Source organism: Bacillus rossius, chromosome 15, assembly GCF_032445375.1.
Source record: "Bacillus rossius redtenbacheri isolate Brsri chromosome 15, Brsri_v3, whole genome shotgun sequence".
NCBI lineage: Eukaryota > Metazoa > Arthropoda > Insecta > Phasmatodea > Bacillidae > Bacillus > Bacillus rossius.
The window spans coordinates 13,430,236-13,447,201 of record NC_086342.1 but is presented as its reverse complement, the minus strand read 5'-3'; the positions used below and the strand labels follow the sequence as shown (position 1 = coordinate 13,447,201).

Genomic DNA, 16,966 nt, shown 5'->3' with positions numbered 1-16,966 from the left:
AATTGTCCCGTGAAATAAATCCTTTAGCATTACTTTAAACTTATATTTAACACTTACGTGACTTATAAATATATGAAATATCATAAAACTGGTTTTGTCAATGTTCAACTAATCTAATAGTAAAAAAAAATAGTATTCAATAGTTGACACTGACAATGTTTACTAGTTAAAGAATGGCGTGTGCTGCTTTCATAGGAAGTAAACACAAGTAAATTTGTAAGCTGGTTCTTAATTTTATTTACACCTGTAATAATTTTGCTAAGATGGAAACTATTCTAGAGCAACAACGTAGATATCATGAAGAAAGGGAGAGGCTTATGGATGCAATGGTCAAAGAAATGCTTCACAAGAAAACAGGCGTAAGTTTTTGTAACAAAACGTTTTAAACATAATTTAGAGATTGAAAGTACCCACCAAAGTATTTAAATTATTTAGAAAAAATTATATGTTTGCATAATCCATAAGGGGAGTACTCTAGAATCTAGATCCCGATACCATAACAACCTTGATTACGTCACCAATATGGCAGCGCTGACGAAATTATCACCCCTACATTCTTACGGGGCAAGGGTGGGAATATGGGGGGTTTAGGTGGGGAACATTCTTATGCTTGTTTTGCACAAAATATGTTTCTTTATTAAACTAACTTTCGAATATTGTGTTATATGCTACGGTCCTACCGATTCCAGTACAGAAATCGATACTGAAGATATTATTTACTATGGTATTGTACTGTATACTAATCCAGCCCGGTTTAGTATAATTTGCAATACCACGTTTTGTAACCTAAGAATCAATTTTCAAATTGATTTTAAAATCCTGGAATCGTAAATTATATTATAGCACTACCTATTCTAGTATGTGACATGATACAGTTAGTGTAATATTTACGGTATCATATTCCATACTAAAGTCCCACCCGGTTTTGTGTATTTTGCTATACTTACCACATTTGTAATTTTTTTTTTACTATGATTTATTCTTCTCAGGTATCTTGGAAGTTTACTTCAGCCCTACTTATTCTATTATAGAACACAATACCGAATATATATTCTATAAATTAATTAACTTTTCTCAACAACTTTATATTTTGAAAACTAAGCATGTTAATCTTCCCCGTCCAAAAAACCCATTCCCGCGCTTATACCATAAGAATTATTTTGACACAGCCTTCATCACTATCCCTATCATATTGTGATGCTAAACGTTTGTAATTTTTTTTATTAGGAGACCTACCCTCACCAAAACTTTTGCTTTGTTTTTATCACGTAAACAATTGCAAAACCAACCTATATAAAAATGAGTATTCTACATTACCTAATAACTTTATATTTCACCTAACATCGCAAATGAAACAACACACATCAGATGAAATGAACATGAAAAACAACTACAACTCACAAACATTTAAACGCCATAAAAACCACTTACCTTTTTTGGTTTTATGGCAATAAGTTTACTGTCAATAAGATATTAAATTTACACCATAAAAAAATTTGTCATTCCTTTTCACTTGTGCTGTAAAAAGATGCAGTGTTTACCATTGTTATTAGATTATGTTCTTTATATGATGATAATTGTAACCAATTTTTCTGTTCCAGTATCGTGAAGTTATAAACTCTGATCAGCGTTTGAAAATATTACTTGATGTAAGTAACTTCAGTGGTTTTATTTTATCACAATGTTTTTTTTTTATTCCTGTTGGAATGCATTTGAACCAGTTACCATTCTAAAACTCTATAACTTTTTTTTTTTGCTCCCAGCACTACATGGACAGCACAAACAACTTGAGAGAGTTGTACGAGGACAAAGATGGCGTGAGGAAGGAAGAAGTGGCGGCGTTGTCCGGCCCGAATGAGTTCGCAGAGTTCTACATGCGACTGAAGGCCATCAAGGATTTTTACAGACGTCTGCCGAACGAGGTTGGCATATCAATGTTATAACTTAAATTTCAGTCCTTCATTTCTTTACAGTCTGTTTAAGGTTAGGTGAGACTTTTTTGAGAGGTGCGTCTTTGAACATTCGAACATGGACCCCTGAAATGTTGTGATGTAAGGAGCAAAATAAACACATATTCGTATAGCACCAGACTAGTTAATCATGTAGAAATAATTTTTTTTGTTAATTTTATAAGATTATTTATTTTTCAATTTTTGAGTGTTTGCTAACAGAAAAGTCTCACCTTACCTTAATCCGACTGTACTAAAGAAATATTGTATGGTAGGCCTACTATGTTTAGTTCTTGAATTATTTTTTTAAAGTGACGTGCTGATCCTTTTATTTTGGGCCTAATTACTCTAATTATAATTTTTTTCTGCTTTATAGGTGAGCGTTCCCATGTCTATTGAGTTTGAAGAACTAGCCAAACTGCGAGAAAACCCAACAGAGGAACAAGCAAGTAAGTTCATATGCAGATGTTTTCATTTGAACATTATGTGTGTTGTGTATTCCAGCTTCTTGGTGTTAAAACTGTCAGCTAATAACTTTGGATGAAAAAAAAATCTGTAAGGTTGGTGACAAAAAGAAATAATGCACTTTGTTATACATTTTAGTGTGTTGCGAAATTCAAGTTTTGTTTTGAAGATATTACACTAGATCTTCATGCATTAGCTGAATTTACTGTAAGAGCTAGTTATTTCATGACAAAGCTTTCAAATGATTTATTAGTGCATAGTCAAACACACTATAAAATGGCATAAGCTAGTTTCTGTTAAATTTGTTAAGGAATCAAGAAAATGGAGAGGAAACTAGGCCATTGGGATGGTGAAGGCCGGATTTTCTTCCTTTCTTTCAGAAAATTTCAAAATAGAGGTATTTTTAAAATAAGTCAGGAAAATAAAAAATTTCACTGAGGGAAATTTTACTGCAGATTTGTGGGGATACCCTGAGGTAGTCCTTTAACTCCCTTAATGCTCCTCACGTAGCTGTATATGTCCAGTTTCCTTTTGTACCTTCATCATCAGTCTCCATACATGCATAGTTTGCCTTTTTGTTTTCCTCACCAGTTTTTTTCCCCAGCTGTGCTGTTTTTGTAAGTTGTGAGTTATGCTCAAAATAATTTATAAAATTTGTTGTGTTTGTTAACAGATATGGTGGAGTTCACTGACGAGGAAGGTTATGGCAAATACCTCGACCTCCATGAATGTTACGTGAAATACATCAATCTTAAGGGAGTCGAGGTATACTTACTTTATATAAGTACTTTTTTTTTAATGGACATGCTTATAATTAATCAACTACTTGAATTTTTCCCCCATGGGAAAAAATCGGTGTATTGATGTAATATCTACAGGCCACAGAAAAGTTCCCAAATAAACAGACATTATTGAAAATCCTGAAGCTTAAATCGCCAAAAGCCTTTTATTAACTTGCATTCTTTTTTGACACCTCACTTGATTTTATAATCGCATGAATTATGTGGAAATTACAGTAGAACCGTGTCATGTTTTCCTGCATATGTAACATTTTTTTAATACCGAAATTTTCCCCATATTGGCAATGTATTATTTCCTGCATATAATGTTCCACGAATGGTGTATTTCCTGCTTATAATGTTTGCTTTCTAAAATTAAATAAATGAAAATAAAAAAAAAGTTTTCAAAACCTAACTATTCAAACACATATCTCATCTGTGAAGTTTAACATGTTTAAAGGTTTACTTTACATTTGAAATACATTTGCGTGCTGAACTGTGCCAACAGTTAGGTAATTCTTTCAATAACTGCAAAAATTAATACACTGTAACAGATTCTGTTGTACTATACAAAATTTAACCTTGTACCACCCTTGCAATTATAAATTATGCCAAAAAATATTTCAAACCTGTATTAACTTAGTGTAATATCATGGGTGTAAAAAGTTGTGCAAGTGATGATAATTATGGAAGACTTGAAGTAAACATCTGTTGAAAATATTTGTAACCAAGCAACTATTGTGAGGGTGGTACCAAGTTCAAAATTTTACAAATAGCCCTTGAAAAAAGTAATAATAAAAAAAATCAACATGGTCGACGAGACCAAACCCTAACGTCTCGTTGAATTAATGGTCATTAGAAATACAATAGGTATTGTGATGCTAATGGAGTTTGATGGAATAAATGGGGGCGGGGAAAACTAGAGTTCCTTGATGGAACTCATTGGCACGCTGCAACATCAGCCACATTTCCCGCTTGTTCACGGCGTGTCTCGATCTGTGTTCCCCCAGAAAGTGGACTACATCACGTACCTGACGACATTCGACCACCTGTTCGACCTCCCGAAGGACCGCAAGAACTCCGAGTACCGCAAGTACCTGGAGAGCCTGCTGGACTACCTGCAGGGATACCTGCAGCGCATCAAGCCCTTGCTGGACCTGAGCGGCGAGGTGGAGACGGCCCGGCGCGGCTTCCTGCAGCAGTGGGACGCCGGCACCTTCCCGGGCTGGCCGGTAACCTGCCCCCACTTCTCTGTCTCTTTCTCTCTCCCTCTCTCTCCATCTCCCCCTCTCCCCCTACCCCTCTCTCCCTCCCCCTCTACCCTCTTTCCCTACATCTCCCCCTCTCCCTCCATCTCCCTCTCCCCCTCTCCCTCAATCTCCCCCTCTCCCTCCATTTCCCATTCTCTCCACCTCTCCCCCTCCCCCTCCCCCATCCCTCTCCCCCTCCCTCCATCCCCCCTCCCCCTTCCTACCTCCCTTCCCCTCTCCCTCCATCTCCCTCTCCCCCTCTCTCTCCATCTCCCCCTCTCCCCCTACCCCTTTCTCCCTCCCCCTCTACCCCCTTTCCCTACATCTCCCCCTCCCCCTCCATCTCCCCCTCTCCCTCCATTTCCCCCCTCTCTCCCCCTTCCTACCTCCCCCTCTCCCCCCTCTCCCTACATCTCTCCCTCTCCCTCCATCTCCCCTCTCCCTCCATCTCCCCCTCTTCCTCCATCTCCCCCTCTTCCTCCATCTCCCCCTCTGCCCCTCTCCCCCTCTCCCCCTCTCTCCCCCTCTCTCCCTTCGCAGATCTGTCCCACTCGTTCCTCACGCGTCCCGGGCGTGATCCGCCACCTCCAGGCCAGGTCTTATGCTTCAACAGTACAGTACCGGTGCGACGGTAGTTTGGCCGGTCAGGGAAACAACAACGAAAACACAAATAAGGCAATGTCAAACGACAAAGAAAAACGCCGGGGCCATCTTGTGTCGCTGCTCTCTCGGCGAGGCAGAACTTAACAGTGAACATTAAAACCAAATATTCATGGTGTCTAAACGTCCCAAAAGTCCCCTAAGAAATGAAAAAAGTAAGGAACGTAAAGGACTGGTCATGAAAAAGCTCCCTAAATAAACAGCAATGGTGCTGTAAGTCACAAAACTTGAATTTCCATAATTCTTTTGCTTGTTCACAGTTTGGTTTTTTGATTCCTCGCTTCAATTTATAGTTTCATGTAAATATAAGTAATTGGAGACTGTCCACTCAAATCAAGTAGAAATCATCTTTGAAAAGTTTTAAAACCGGTATGTTCCTGCATATTATATAAATTTTTTATTATATTATTTTTAATGTTTAATATTGGTTCTTATATTTATTTAAAAATCATCCTTTTTTAAGAAAAACTTAATTTTTTAAATGTATGTCCTGAAATTGATTAATCAGGTATTTGTAGTCACCCAGACTTTCCGCTCCGAAGGAGTCTTTAGAAGTTACACATAATTTTGTCGTTTTGTCGCTGTCCTTTAAGGGCGTGCGAAGCAGCCACTTGTCCAACCACAGAAGTCGTACAGCGTAACAGGTGTTTGGAGTTTAAGCTATTGCGTGGTCTAATCGTGAATTTACCTAGTTTTTTTTGTTTGCTATTTGGTTTTAGTTATTAGGTGGATTTTACCTGCTCTTGCCACTTGAATGTATGCGTTTCATGAGAAAAAATTGGTTTCTTACATTTTTATAGCCTTTTTAAATTTTTTTTTGTCATTATATTATTGAATTTTTGTAACACATGACTTGTCCAATATTTTTATGCAAACTGGTTCATGGAAAATAGATACAGTAGAACCTCATTTTTACATATTTCAAGGGACCAGGAAAAAAATATGTAAAAACCGGGAAAATGCAAAATTAGGGAAATGTTCAAATTTTTTATCATCTCACTATATGGGAAACAATAAGAAAATATATACCACACTAAATAATATGTCAGAGACGGTTACGTTTTTATATATTAACTAGAACTTCACTATCTCACATAATTAAAATTATAAATACATATATCCAATATCGCCGTTCTTCATTATTGCCGAAAGTTAAACATGAAATTTGCTGTTCTTGTGTAAGAGATGAGAATGTTGAAGCATCTTGATATAGCCACTTGGTGCTGAAATTTTGTAACACAATTGATTTTTGAACTTTGTATTTAATTACGTGTTAATGTTTTATTAATTTCAGATTTTTTTGTGAAATAATACTATAAAACGATAGCTACCACCATCAATATAATTGTTTACGTTGAGGAATAGAAGTTACATTGCCATTGCATTGTTTGGATATTCATTGCAGCCATTTGACTTTTCAGAATGTTTCTAATGTGTTAAAATGAATATTCACGAAGACGCCATATTTATAGGAAACTCGTACTTTGCTTAAAACGTATTTTAATAATGGAACAGTAATCCGCTCTTATGTGTATTTAAAATGTGAGTTTTCACCTTTATTTTCATGCATAATACATTTAAGATTAAAGGGGAACACTAAGAAAAGTACTTATTAATTTTCATGTTTATGTCACCATACGTTTGGTTCATGGCCGTATGAAGTACAATAGCACGTGGCACAAAAAAAAAGTAAGTTGTTTACAATGGTGAACGAAGCTGTGGTGACCATACACTCATGCAGTAACGCTTAATAATTAAACTTCACGCTATTCACTTTGAGAATTTATTGTTTTCTCTAAATTTTCCGATGGTTTGCCACGAAATACAGCACTAATTCTGCGTTAACAGTGGGAAATGCTTTTGCACAATGCAGGAAAAGAATGCATTATTAGTACCTATAGGGAAATTGACAGTGCATGTAAAAAAATACGTTAATCGCGGGAATTCGTATATTGCGGGTACGTAAAAATGAGGTTCTACTGTATAATGAATGTGATGAACTAAAAAAAAAAAAAAAAAATCAGTAGGTAAAATATTACAGTGTAATACAAAATATATTAAAAAAAAAACTGTGAGTAGCCAGTCACAGGAGGATGGCCAAGGACGCATAGCAAAGGTCTAGTGGACTGGTTTTGCCACCTGAGGCACAGTAGTCTGTCTCATGTAACTTGTCCCAGATTTGATGGTTTTTCAAAAGCAGCACCAGTGTTTTTTTTACGTATTCTTCTGCCACTGTGAGGAAGTGGGCGCTGTTGGTGTGTACTTCCTCGGAGAACTGTCGTGTTTTGAGACGAGGGTCTCGCGACACGGGCCGTGCAGTCTTGTGTGCCGATGCGCAGAAAGAAGCGGGCAGCGCGCTGACCCACGTGGGGGCTCACCTCGACCTGTCGGCATTCTCGTCGTGGGAGGAGCTGGCGTCCCTGGGGCTGGACCGGCTCAAGTCCGCCCTCATGGCCTTGGGGCTCAAGTGCGGGGGGTGAGTCTCCCCGCAGGGTGTCCGCATGTTGCGGAGGTCGCAGGAGAGAAACGAAAACTGAAGGACTAGTCACGAAAGTCCAGAATCAAACAGTTAACGGTGCTGCAAGTCACGAAACCTTAATTTCTAGCGGCCTCTTTGGCGAAATTGAATTTTTTTTATTTTTGATAACCTCACTTCAGTTGAATATCATTACAGATTAGATCTTGATGTTTTCTATTAAATTTGCTGATAGTTTGGGAGTTGTTTATAAAGTTAAGTACAAATTGTATGTTTATATTATTTTTTGTGGGAAGTTCTATTGGTTTTATTGTATGTAAAATGATAGTTGGTTATGACTAGGGACAAGATTATATGGTGAGTTGTGGTTAAACCGAGATAACACCGCACAGCATGACAATAAAACTTAAAAAACCAAAATTCAAGTTAATGCAGTACACAATTTAGCAACGAAATGTAAGTAAAAACTCAAAATCAATAAGGTATTTGTAAAAATGTAACTTGAAAGGCAATAATTTTATTTTTTTATTATGCTCAGTTTATTGAACATAATAATTTATATAGCACAAATATTGTAAACTTGGAATTAAATTGTAAGTCTGAATTTTTTTTTAATTTTTTCTTTTGTGGATATATACTATAAATAGTTATTAGTTTATTAATAATGATTTTATTGAATAAGTGCATAATGTGACAGTTAAAATGAAACTTTTTTTGGTGAAATAAGTGTTGAAAAAAATGGTTTAGTTTAATATTTGTAGAATAATACACTATTTTTTGTGAATAAAGGCAAGATGTGGAAGTAGAAACAATAACACCGAAATCTCTTGTTTTAAAAAACAAAATTGAGTGTAAAAATAAAACCATTCAACCATTGTGTCCGTAGTTATGAGATAACTAACTAGTGGGCAGGTGTAGTAGTTTTGTTTTGACTGTGTGCGCAGGACTCTGGAGGAGAGAGCCCAGCGCCTGTTCAGCACCAAGGGCAAGAAGTCCCTGGACCCTTCGCTGTTCACCAAGAACAAGCCCGGGAAGGTCGGGCGCGGCAAGGACGCGGAACGACAGAAGGACATCGCCTTCCTGGAAGCACAGGTGTACAGGTTAGCAGCGAGTCCCAGTTCTGTTTTGTATCCATCCTTGTTGGGTTTTTTTTAACTCGGGTATTTCACTCTTCGAAGAGCTTGTATGACCGTTATCTGAGAGTCTTGGCCCTAAAGATGAGGGCATGCCACTTCAGGTATCTTCAGGACATTGAATGAGTTGATTGAATAGAGTTTAATGTGGGCACCATGATCTGAACACGTAACCCGCCCATCCGTACGGTGTGCACAACTTCAGAAGAACCCACTCTATCTGAAAGTTGATCAAGATATCGTAGTGGTGTCTGTTCACGAACATCATTTAAGAATAGGTTGAGGTTAAAGTGGTAGTACTGTTTCTTTGTTTTGTTTTCAAACTGTATTTTTTGGAAAGTGAAAGTATCCCAAAATTGGTGTTATCAGAATAATATTTAAGTAAGATACTCCTGGTGGTATACTAAAGGGACTGCAATACAACTTTATTATCATTTTCATACAATAAGATATAGTTGCCACTATGGTCTACAACACCACTAAACACCATTCTCCGTTGCAGTGGCCATTAAAAGAAGTAAATGTCATAGTTTCAAAGGCGTATAAATCAATAGTTACAATCGATCTAACACCATGTGCCACAACAGCAGCTTCCTTGCTATAAGTATCTATGACGAAACTGATGTTGCACCAGTTACTTTCTACATGCGTGTTAGCTTCTTCTGTAGAAACGTCTACCACAGCCTGTGTGAAAGGCTGCATCGAAGGTATCTTAAAATATTTTATAGCAACCTGAATGGAATCATCCATCGTGTGGTACAGGGTTCTACTGTATGTAGCAAAAATAAGCATTTACAGTTTTGCTCAGAGGTAAAGAATACCAGTGGACATGAATTGAAAACATTCTCTCCTGTAAAATTGCAAGTTCATGAAACTGTGTCCCTTTACCCCCTGGGGTGGAGAACTTAGGTTTTTCAAAATGTGTTTCTTTTCAGTTTGGATAGTCTCGCCCCTGAGAGTTGTTTTGTGGGCAGGTTCACAGCTGGTGTCGGAGCAGCGCAACGCGACCAAGGAGAATGTTCTTTTCAGTTTGGATAGTCTCGCCCTTGAGAGTTGTTTTGTGGGCAGGTTCACAGCTGGTGTCGGAGCAGCGCAACGCGACCAAGGAGAATGTTCTTTTCAGTTTGGATAGTCTCGCCCTTGAGAGTTGTTTTGTGGGCAAGTTCACAGAGCTGGTGTCGGAGCAGCGCAACGCGACCAAGGAGAATGTTCTTTTCAGTTTGAAAAGTCTCGCCCCTGAGGGTTGTTTTGTGGGCAGGTTCACAGAGCTGGTGTCGGAGTAGCGCAACGCGGCCAAGGAGAATGTTCTTTTCAGTTTGGATAGTCTCGCCCTTGAGAGTTGTTTTGTGGGCAAGTTCACAGAGCTGGTGTCGGAGCAGCGCAACGCGACCAAGGAGAATGTTCTTTTCAGTTTGAAAAGTCTCGCCCCTGAGGGTTGTTTTGTGGGCAGATTCACAGAGCTGGTGTCGGAGCAGCGCAACGCGACCAAGGAGAATGTTCTTTCCAGTTTGGATAGTCTCGCCCCTTTGAGTTGTCTTGTGGGCAGATTCACGGAGCTGGTGTCGGAGCAGCGCAACGCGACCAAGGAGAATGTTCTTTCCAGTTTGAAAAGTCTCGCCCCTGAGGGTTGTTTTGTGGGCAGATTCACGGAGCTGGTGTCGGAGCAGCGCAACGCGACCAAGGAGAACGTGCAGCGAAAGCAAGCCCGCACGGAAGGGGAGAGGGACGACTCTGACGGCGACGCGAGCGCGAGCGAGTCGGACGAAGAGGATGACTCCGACGTGCCGTACAACCCCAAGAACTTGCCCCTCGGTTGGGACGGGAAGGTGAGCTCACGGTTATCCGTTTCTTTCACTCAATCAAATGCAGTGAAAGATCCTTTTTTCCAGCGCGTTCGGATTAGCGATTTTGCCGGAGTGTTGAACGTCAGTACATATAGTTTGTAACAAGGACACCTGATGTGAAATTTAACGTGCTATAAAATAGGAAACACTATATTAAAATGAAAACAGACAGTAATGATAAACTATGAGCAAGCTAAAATCGCCATCTGCACAGTAATGCGACATGGCGGCTAGGCCTGTGCAAAGCTTTTTCTAAGCGACTGAGTCCAAGCTCTTTTTAATATTTAATTTGACTTTGCCAGGAAATTTGCTATTCATTTTATTTGAAGCTTTGTATCTGATATGAAGCTGTGCATTTGTTGCAAAGCTTTAAAACATTGGAGGTCTAAGATTTGCTCATGGAAAATATTTAGTTTTTTTTTTGTGTTGTATATGGATGGTGATTGTGTTTTTTTAACATCATTAACAAAATAACAGGACTTTGCATTTAACTCTAAACATAGTTTAGTGTTAAGAGATTCAAGTTTTAAATTAAATGATTTGCATTCAGAAGTGTTAGCCGATTAGAGAAAGTTTGAATTGACCAGTTACTGAATATCTGTTATCTCTTAATGTTCGTAGTCTTTATGCTTTTTTCTGAGTTTTAGTTTTCAAGAGTACATATTTGATTACTTGTTTGTAATGTATAGAACTGTCAGTATCAGTCATTATAAGTACAAAGTGCAATTGATGTGCTTAATATTCAAAAATGACAAATTACATACTTTAAATGTTTTGGTAAGTATCCGGTAGATTAGTGATGACTGAGTGTAAAAAGTAAGGAAATGAAGTACATATATTGTTGCTAGTATTATTTAATTTCATTTTGTGCTGTTGAACCAGTGTAGTTTGAATTTTTTCACAGCCCATTCCATATTGGCTGTACAAACTTCATGGACTGAATATAAGTTACAACTGCGAGATATGTGGAAACTTCACCTACAAAGGACCCAAGGCTTTTCAGAGGCACTTTGCTGTAAGTTTGCAGTGTTTCTCACAATATTGATGTTATTATTATTTTTTAGTGTTAAGTATCAAATAGAGGTGGACAGAATCCCGAAACTCGGGATAAAAGTCGGGAAAGATACCATTCCCGAACTTCAGGTAAAATAATTTTTCTCCTCAGGATGATAATTAGGGAAAACCAATTTTTTTTTATTCTAAAAACCTACTGCCTGTAAACAATTTGTTCTGTTATAAAAAAATTATATGCTTACATTTTCATCACCATCTACGTCACGTAACAGCAACTTTGCATGATTGTCCAAACAAAGCACAAAGATATCACAAAAAAACACATAAAACCTATCTGTCAAATGTAAATTCATCACTCATTTATAAACTCTGTCAAGAATAAAAACTTGGACTAAATAAAGTCCTCAATGTGATCAGACATATTTTAAATTAATTTTTTTTTACTTTTGATGAACGTAAATGTCTTTACCGTATTGTTAGGAATCACGAGAACAGCTATTAACAATGTTGCAAAACATGTGTCAAAAACGATACCAACTCCGTTTTTTACAGATAAATCGAAAGACGCCATCTTGGTTTCAAACATTTAAGCCATAATTTCTGTTCAATTTTCAGAAAAATCGAAGCGGTTTTAATTATGTATGATCAAAAGCGAATTATGGAAAATGAAGATGTGATTCAAAAGTGGACGTGATAATAGTTTATGGTAAATTTTATGCAATAAAAACGTGTGGGTTCTGAATTTGGTGTTTCAGGCAGTAGTGGCAAAGGTGATCCAGATATTGCTTCAGCACTTATTTGGAAATTTTTCAAGAAATCAATATATAATAATTTTCATAATATTAATTTGTTTCCCTTTTTTATGCTTTGTTAACAATATTCACTTAATTAACCAGGAAATTTAGCACTCACAAAAGCAAGCTTTTTATGTGAGTACATCTAGTCACTTAAAATTACATACGGTATTTTGACAAATGCAAACATTTATAAATTTGTAATAACTGAGGAATAAATATATAAAATATAACCTAAAAAAATGAGTCTGTCATTCTTCAAGAAAAATCCAGCGACTGAGGTTGGCAGTGAACATGTTTTCTCTAGTTCTGCCTAAATTATCAAACTACTATTAGAATTAGATTTTTCTTCACAAAAATTTGAAGTAGATTAGGGCATGAGATGTTTGTTTTTATTTCATTATGCGTTACTCATTATTTTCCCTTATGTGTCAGTATTTTTTTATGAATAAAAATTAATTCAGACTATTAATGTGGATGGTTTATGCAAGTTTTATAAATATGCACATTTTAATTGTTTTTTTCCCCTTCTGTATACCAATTTAAGTAACATAATTTCAATGCTGTTGCTCCCAATCCCGTCCTGAAGTCAAAATGCTATTCCCGTCCACCTCTAGTATTAAATAAACCTTCATAGAGTGTTTCATGCAGTGAATAAAATACTGTATTAAACTGCATTAAAAATACCTCTAGCAAGTTGTTTTTCTAAGAACATTCTTAAGGGAAAAAGAAATGCATTTTGGGTCAATGATCATCAATTTTTTCTTGCTAAGATAAAGTTGCACACTGCTCCAGAAATCTTTTGCAAACCAATTCATTCAGTCTATTTTTTTTCCTCAGTAAACAGTGCCAACTTGAATAGTACTACATACTTTCATTGTCGTTTTTCTGTTACCAGTAAATTATTCACTATAAAATTATTTTTTTTGAGATTAAATGTTTTGCTAAATAAACATATTAGGTGGGTTTAGTAATGTGTTCACTTAAGAGGATGGGGAAGTTAGTTGTACACTACGACAAAAGCAATTTATTGTTTGTGTGCATTTCCACCCCCCCCCCCCCCCGACCCCCCCCCCCCCCCATTTATGTATATGTATGTGTACGCCAGATAATAAATTCTTGTTCATAACTTTTTGATAGTATGTTAAGTAATGATTTAAAAAATGTTAACTTTTTTTTGTGTCGTGTCAGATATTTCATTAAATTATTTTGTGTTGCTCTGTTGGCAGGAATGGCGACATGCTCACGGTATGCGTTGCCTCGGCATTCCCAACACTGCCCATTTTGCGAATGTCACCCAGATAGAAGATGCTCTAGCTTGTGAGTACTCGAACAGCTTTGCTAATTAATGGCCAGGGAAAAGATCATTTGGTGAATTGCTGTAAAACCATAATAACACCAAAAAGCACGTCCGTACACCATAACACCGAAATTCTAGTTCATACCCCACAAAGCACCAAAATGCATTTAAAATCATGAAACTAATCAGAATTTTCAATCATATTTTAATTCTAATACAAAACTGAAATGTTTCACCACCATAAGGAGAAGTGAGAAGTAAGCGTAGAACAAACAACAACCATTCCATGACGAGTGAAACTTTGAGGTCAGTATTTTTTTTAACAGTCTTATACAGCCAAGTTTGTTACAAAAGTCACCCACAGTTATTCATGCCATTATCTGACTTGCCAACCTTTACGATTTTTTCGTAAAATGTACGAAAATCACGTCCGTTTTACGATTGTACGAGGATGTCTGCATTTTTTTTACGAATTTTAAGTACGAGACGTTTATTAAAACATGTATTTTCCGTCTGCCTTAAATTTTTATTGTATGGTTTGTGAAAGCTGTTGCCATATGTTGTTGCTGTGGAAACGAGTGCGGTAATTGAGTTATATTATTGGTAGAAGGCCAGCGAACCACGTAATTTGTTGTTGTTCGATTGTATATCTTTCCTTATTGGCCGCCTGAGTTACATTGATGCGCTTACAACCAATCACGAACCAGTTAAAATAGCATTTTTAGTTTGGCAAGATGGTGTCTGCATAAGCGTATGTTGTGATTCTTCAGTTAAAGTTGAGCCAATTTTGATTTTGTTTATTACAGGTTAGGAAACAAATTTACTGCATGTTTTTAATAAAAACGTGTTATGTGTACAATTAACGAAAGTGGAATCAAGTGAAGAAGAAAATGCCCCCGAAACGTGATACACATTATTCTCAGGCATTTCGTGATACATACACGCGGGATTTTCCGCGTATTCTTAAATAAAGCAAGGGAACACAGTTCACATTTTTTTCAGTGTGTAGATGCGACATCAACATTGGGCACGGCGGAAGATGTGACATCAATCTCCACGTGAACTGTTCAAAACATCTCGCAAATGTTAAGTGTCGCAGTCAGTTCAAAGGTTAGTGATTAGTTCGCTAAAAATAACAGCACAGAAAATGTTGTAATACGTGCAGAATGTATGTTAACAAACTTTTTGGTTGAACATAATATTCCTTTAAATGTTTCGGATCACGCCGGCCCGTATTTCAGAAAAATGTTTTCAAATTCTGAAGTAGCAAAAAAATTTGGTTGCGCAAGAACAAAGTCGACGGCTATCGTGAAAGAAATGACAACAGATGCAACTATAAAATTGTTTGTAATTTACAAACTGTGGCATTTTCAGCCGCGACCGACGGCAACAATGACTCTGAATCCAAATTATATCCACTAGTAGTAACATTTTGTGATGCAAGTTTGAAAATGATTGTGTCAAGGTTGCTTTCATTACCAGTACTCCAGGGAGATTCTACTGGAAGTTAACTGATATCAGTGTATATTGTAACAAAGGTACACTCTGTTGATTTGTAGTGTACCACAAGGAACAAAGTTTTTTCTTTGATGTGATACTAAGCAAAAATGTTTCCATAATGGTAAATAGTGAGAATGATTGTTGGTCAGCAATGTTAATGTATGTTAAAACAATTACATAATTTTGATTACTAATAAAATGTGATATCATGATAGTTTATTAATTTTTCAATTGCCGCGAGCAGTTTACGCGTGTTATATTATTTTTTATGTATTTTACTAATTGAGGGTTTCAAAAGTTGGCAAGTCTGCATTATGAAAATCAGGAAGAGGGCATCTAGCGGACATTTAGCTCACATTGTAGTGTCACTATGCCTAACTGCGTTGATTATCGTTCCTAACCATCTTCACCAAACCAGTTATCAGTTTTTCTTTCCCCTCTTCGTGTGCTGTAGTCAGGGATACCAATGGAGGTTAGCAACACTATATCCCCCCCATATTTTGCAGAACAAATATATTTTTGTAGCAAATGTTTTTTTCCCATATTTACAGACTTGATTTGTAAAATTTAATTTACTTATGTTTTATTATTAATTAATTTTAATTTTTAATGAATTTTTTCTCTTTACTTTTGAAATAAAATTATTTAGATTTTAATATTTTTTTTTTCATGTAACTTAAAATATTTATTTTTATTTCCTGGGATGCGTTCATAAATGTGCTGTAATTTTGTACACGTAAATGTTACATGTTGTTTATTGCTGTTTCCGTTCAGGTTTTATTTCTGACAGCATTGTCGATTAAACGCCAGTTGATTGTGTTGTCGTGTTGCCTTCCAGTGTGGGAGAAGCTCAAGTCGCAGAAGCAGAGCGAGCGCTGGCAGCCGGAGCAAGAGGAGGAGTACGAGGACTCGCTGGGGAACGTCGTCAACAAGAAGACCTACGAGGATCTGAAGAGACAAGGGCTCCTCTAGAGCGGGCTGCATCGCAAGATGGCAGTCATTTGTCTCGTCTGAGTTTTTTTTATTACTGTGACTTTGTATCTTGTTCTCAGTCTGTGTATCCCAATATGTTTAGTAATTGATGTCAATGTAAATGTCAGACTTATGTTTTCTGCCAGGATTTTTTTTTTTTCCGAAATTTTTCAGATTTTTTGTATACTGGTAACAGAAAATATAAACATAATTGAACTGTGTAATGTTTAATTTTTTTTTTAGGTAAGTATGTACGCAAGAGTTTAAAATGTTTAAAACAAATGCTTCCAGATTAAAAATTTTTTTTTTTTGAAAATCGCAAATTGGCACCTATGTTCTATGGACTACAGAAAGTGAAGGGCTCTGAACTGAAAAGCATTTTTCGTAACGATACTGTAATTTATATTTTATTTTACAATCACACGTCAGCTATTTGCAGTATTTCTTCTATGGGCACAACATCAAACATGTGTTATTTGCATGGTGAAATATGAGGAAAATTCTGTGAAAATGTTTAACAGATTCGGCTAATTTTTTCTGCTGTAGTCATTGTCACTAGTTCGTGAGTTCTTTTGTGTGAAAATAGTTGTAATAATAGGAAGGCCAGTGTATTTGTTGTGTTATTTATTTAGTCGCATATTAGCCTTGTTGCTTAAATACTGTCACACTGTTGTGTGTAAATATATTATCATGGTGTTGCTATAAATTTTACCATATCATCAAATTCTGTTAATACTTACTAATCTGAACATGATACATTGTTATTATCAGCTATCAAGACTAACATTTACACGTGGATGAAGACTTTCAAATCTCAAAAACTTTCTAGG

At 36.7% G+C, this 16,966-nt stretch overlaps 1 protein-coding gene across 1 annotated transcript; it reads left to right on the top strand.

Annotated features, from left to right (window-relative positions):
- Positions 1-110: 110 nt before the first annotated feature.
- LOC134539325 (splicing factor 3A subunit 3) lies at positions 111-16,360 on the top strand. The gene is made up of 12 exons (XM_063381249.1): positions 111-359; positions 1,602-1,649; positions 1,764-1,922; positions 2,326-2,398; positions 3,088-3,179; positions 4,204-4,425; positions 7,443-7,579; positions 8,524-8,679; positions 10,355-10,538; positions 11,461-11,571; positions 13,594-13,684; positions 16,003-16,360. The coding sequence occupies exons 1-12, from the start codon at positions 264-266 to the stop codon at positions 16,134-16,136; spliced, it is 1,503 nt and encodes a 500-aa protein (XP_063237319.1). The 5' UTR covers positions 111-263; the 3' UTR covers positions 16,137-16,360.
- The last annotated feature ends 606 nt before the right edge of the window (positions 16,361-16,966 follow it).